The 2137-nt window shown below is 46.7% G+C and overlaps 1 protein-coding gene across 1 annotated transcript in view; it reads right to left on the bottom strand.

The window, feature by feature from the left end:
• LOC143038316 (zinc finger BED domain-containing protein 4-like) overlaps window positions 1-1210 on the bottom strand; it is a 7994-nt gene extending 6784 nt beyond the window's left edge. Inside the window, exon 1 of the mRNA XM_076207340.1 lies at window positions 1116-1210. Within this exon, the coding sequence (XP_076063455.1) occupies window positions 1116-1210 (95 nt within the window). The remainder of the gene's footprint in view (window positions 1-1115) is intronic.
• Between the last annotated feature and the right edge of the window lie 927 nt (window positions 1211-2137).

The raw sequence follows: 2137 nt of genomic DNA on the forward strand, positions 1-2137 counted from the left end.
CACTATCCTGAATAACCAGAAATTGTGGTGAATAAGTTGTTTTAGAAGTTCGGTAAAGCGTGTGTATATGTATATATATATATATATATATATATATATATATATATATATGTATATATATATATATACACACACATCTATACAAGGGTAGTGCAATAACAATTGTGGTGAAACAGCTGGTTTGGAAACCGGAACTGTGGATGAGAAAGTCAAACAGATTGTTGTGGCGAATGCTTATTGTCAGTCCAGCTTTCAGGGAGTTGGGACGGGGTGTACTTTTAAACCAAATAAAATTATTTGGCAGTAGAATTAAATGTAAAGGAAGCACTGTCTTGATGTGTTCATCGAGATTAGGTTCAGCTGTTTTAAGCGGTTTTCGTATGTTTTGTTTCTTATATTTGGTACAATTATAAAGTTACAAAAATTGCCTGACGCATTACGTAGTAAATGAAGTGAACCTTTATTGATTAATCGAGATTTTTCTTTTTTTTAATAATTGAAGACAACGATTATGGAAATGCCAGCTTCAGCATTAATTTGTCGACATATTTCAGGTATCACAAGGTTGTATTTCCGCCTTCTAGATGGCACAGTCGTTTAAGGAGGTTTCACCTAAATCTACTAATACCAAGTCAGCTCGTGCGCTTGTGGGCGGAGCCTTTATGTGACGTCATATGGCCCTAAGCTAAAGAAAACGTACCAGTACTAGAACAGATGGCTGGCCTGGGCTCGAACTCGGACCGTGAGGAGACTGAGGCAGACCTACTACACGGCCACGTCCAAGAACTCGTTTATGAGGCCAGATGACGTCAGATACTCCGCCCCCTTTTGCCGGGTGCATTGTGGAGGTAGAGTGAGCTGACTTGATAATAGCAGACTTAGCTCTCCACATCGTGATCATCGTACGAGCCACTTCAATCTAGTGACGCTCTTTATCGGCCTTATACTTGTGAGGCACGGATTCGGAGCTGAATAGGTAGAGAGAGAGGAACAACTTTAAGAAGGTCCAGCAAAGATGTGAATAGAAAATTGTGCTGAAGACCCCGGAGCCGTAGGGTCTGCCCTCCCCCCTCCCCTCTCTCTCTTTCTCTTCTCGAGGAGGACAAGTGACCTACGAGGACGAATTGGCCTCCAAGGACACAAGAACATTGATGTGAGGGATCCCACGAGACGGGCGACCCGAGGTCTTAACAAAAATAGGTCGGTTCATTTCGGAAAGAAAATTAGCGATATGTTGTCATGGTGGATAATAAAGCATTCCTCCTCTTCCTCCTCCTCTTCCTCCACCTCCTCCTCCTCTTCCTTCCCCTCCCCAACCTCCTCCCCTCCTCCTCCTCTTCCTACCCTTCCTCAACCTCCTCCCCTCTTCCTTCTCCTCTTCTCCTCCTCCTCCTCCTTTTCCTCCTCCTCCTCCTCTTCTTCCACCTCCTCCTCCTCTTCCTCCCCTCCCCAACCTCCTACCCTTCCTCCTCCCCTTCCTCCTCCTCCTCTTCCTCCTTCTCTTACTCCTCCAACCCCTCCTCAACCTCCTCCCCTCCTCCATCTCCTCTTCTTCTCCTACTCCTGCCTCTCCTCCTTCCCTTCCTCCTCCTCTTTCTCCTCTTCCTCTTCCCCGCCTCCTCCTCTTCCTCCCCCTCCCCAATCTCCTCCCCTTCCTCTTCCTCCTCTTCCTCCTTCTTTTACTCCTCTTCCTACCCTTCCTCAACCTCTTCCCCTCCTCCTCTTTCTCCTCCTCTTCCTCCCCCTCCCCAACCTCCTTCCCTTCCTCCTCCTCCTCTTCCTCCTTCTCCTACCCTTCCTCAACCTCTTCCCCCCCTCCTTCTCCTACCCTTCCTCAACCTCTTCCCCTCCTCCTTCTCCTCCTCGAATATCGTGGAGAGAGTCCTGACCGATCTGCAGGAGTTCGGCGGTCTGGCGGAACTTGAGTATAGTTCTTTCATATTCCCATTATCGTACGTCTGAACTTTCTTGTCCAGGAGCTTCCGTCTCCTTCTTCATGTCACCCTTGTTGTATTTTCGGAGTGTCTTGCCTGCCAACTTTCTTGTACTTTTCTTCTTCTTCTTCTTCTTCTTTTTCTTTGCCAGCTATCATCTTTTTGCCTTCTCGTCATTATTGTATTATTACTGTCTCTTTTAT

This window comes from Oratosquilla oratoria, chromosome 24 (assembly GCF_046742065.1).
Source record: "Oratosquilla oratoria isolate Oo_2021 chromosome 24, ASM4674206v1, whole genome shotgun sequence".
NCBI classification, from domain to species: domain Eukaryota; kingdom Metazoa; phylum Arthropoda; class Malacostraca; order Stomatopoda; family Squillidae; genus Oratosquilla; species Oratosquilla oratoria.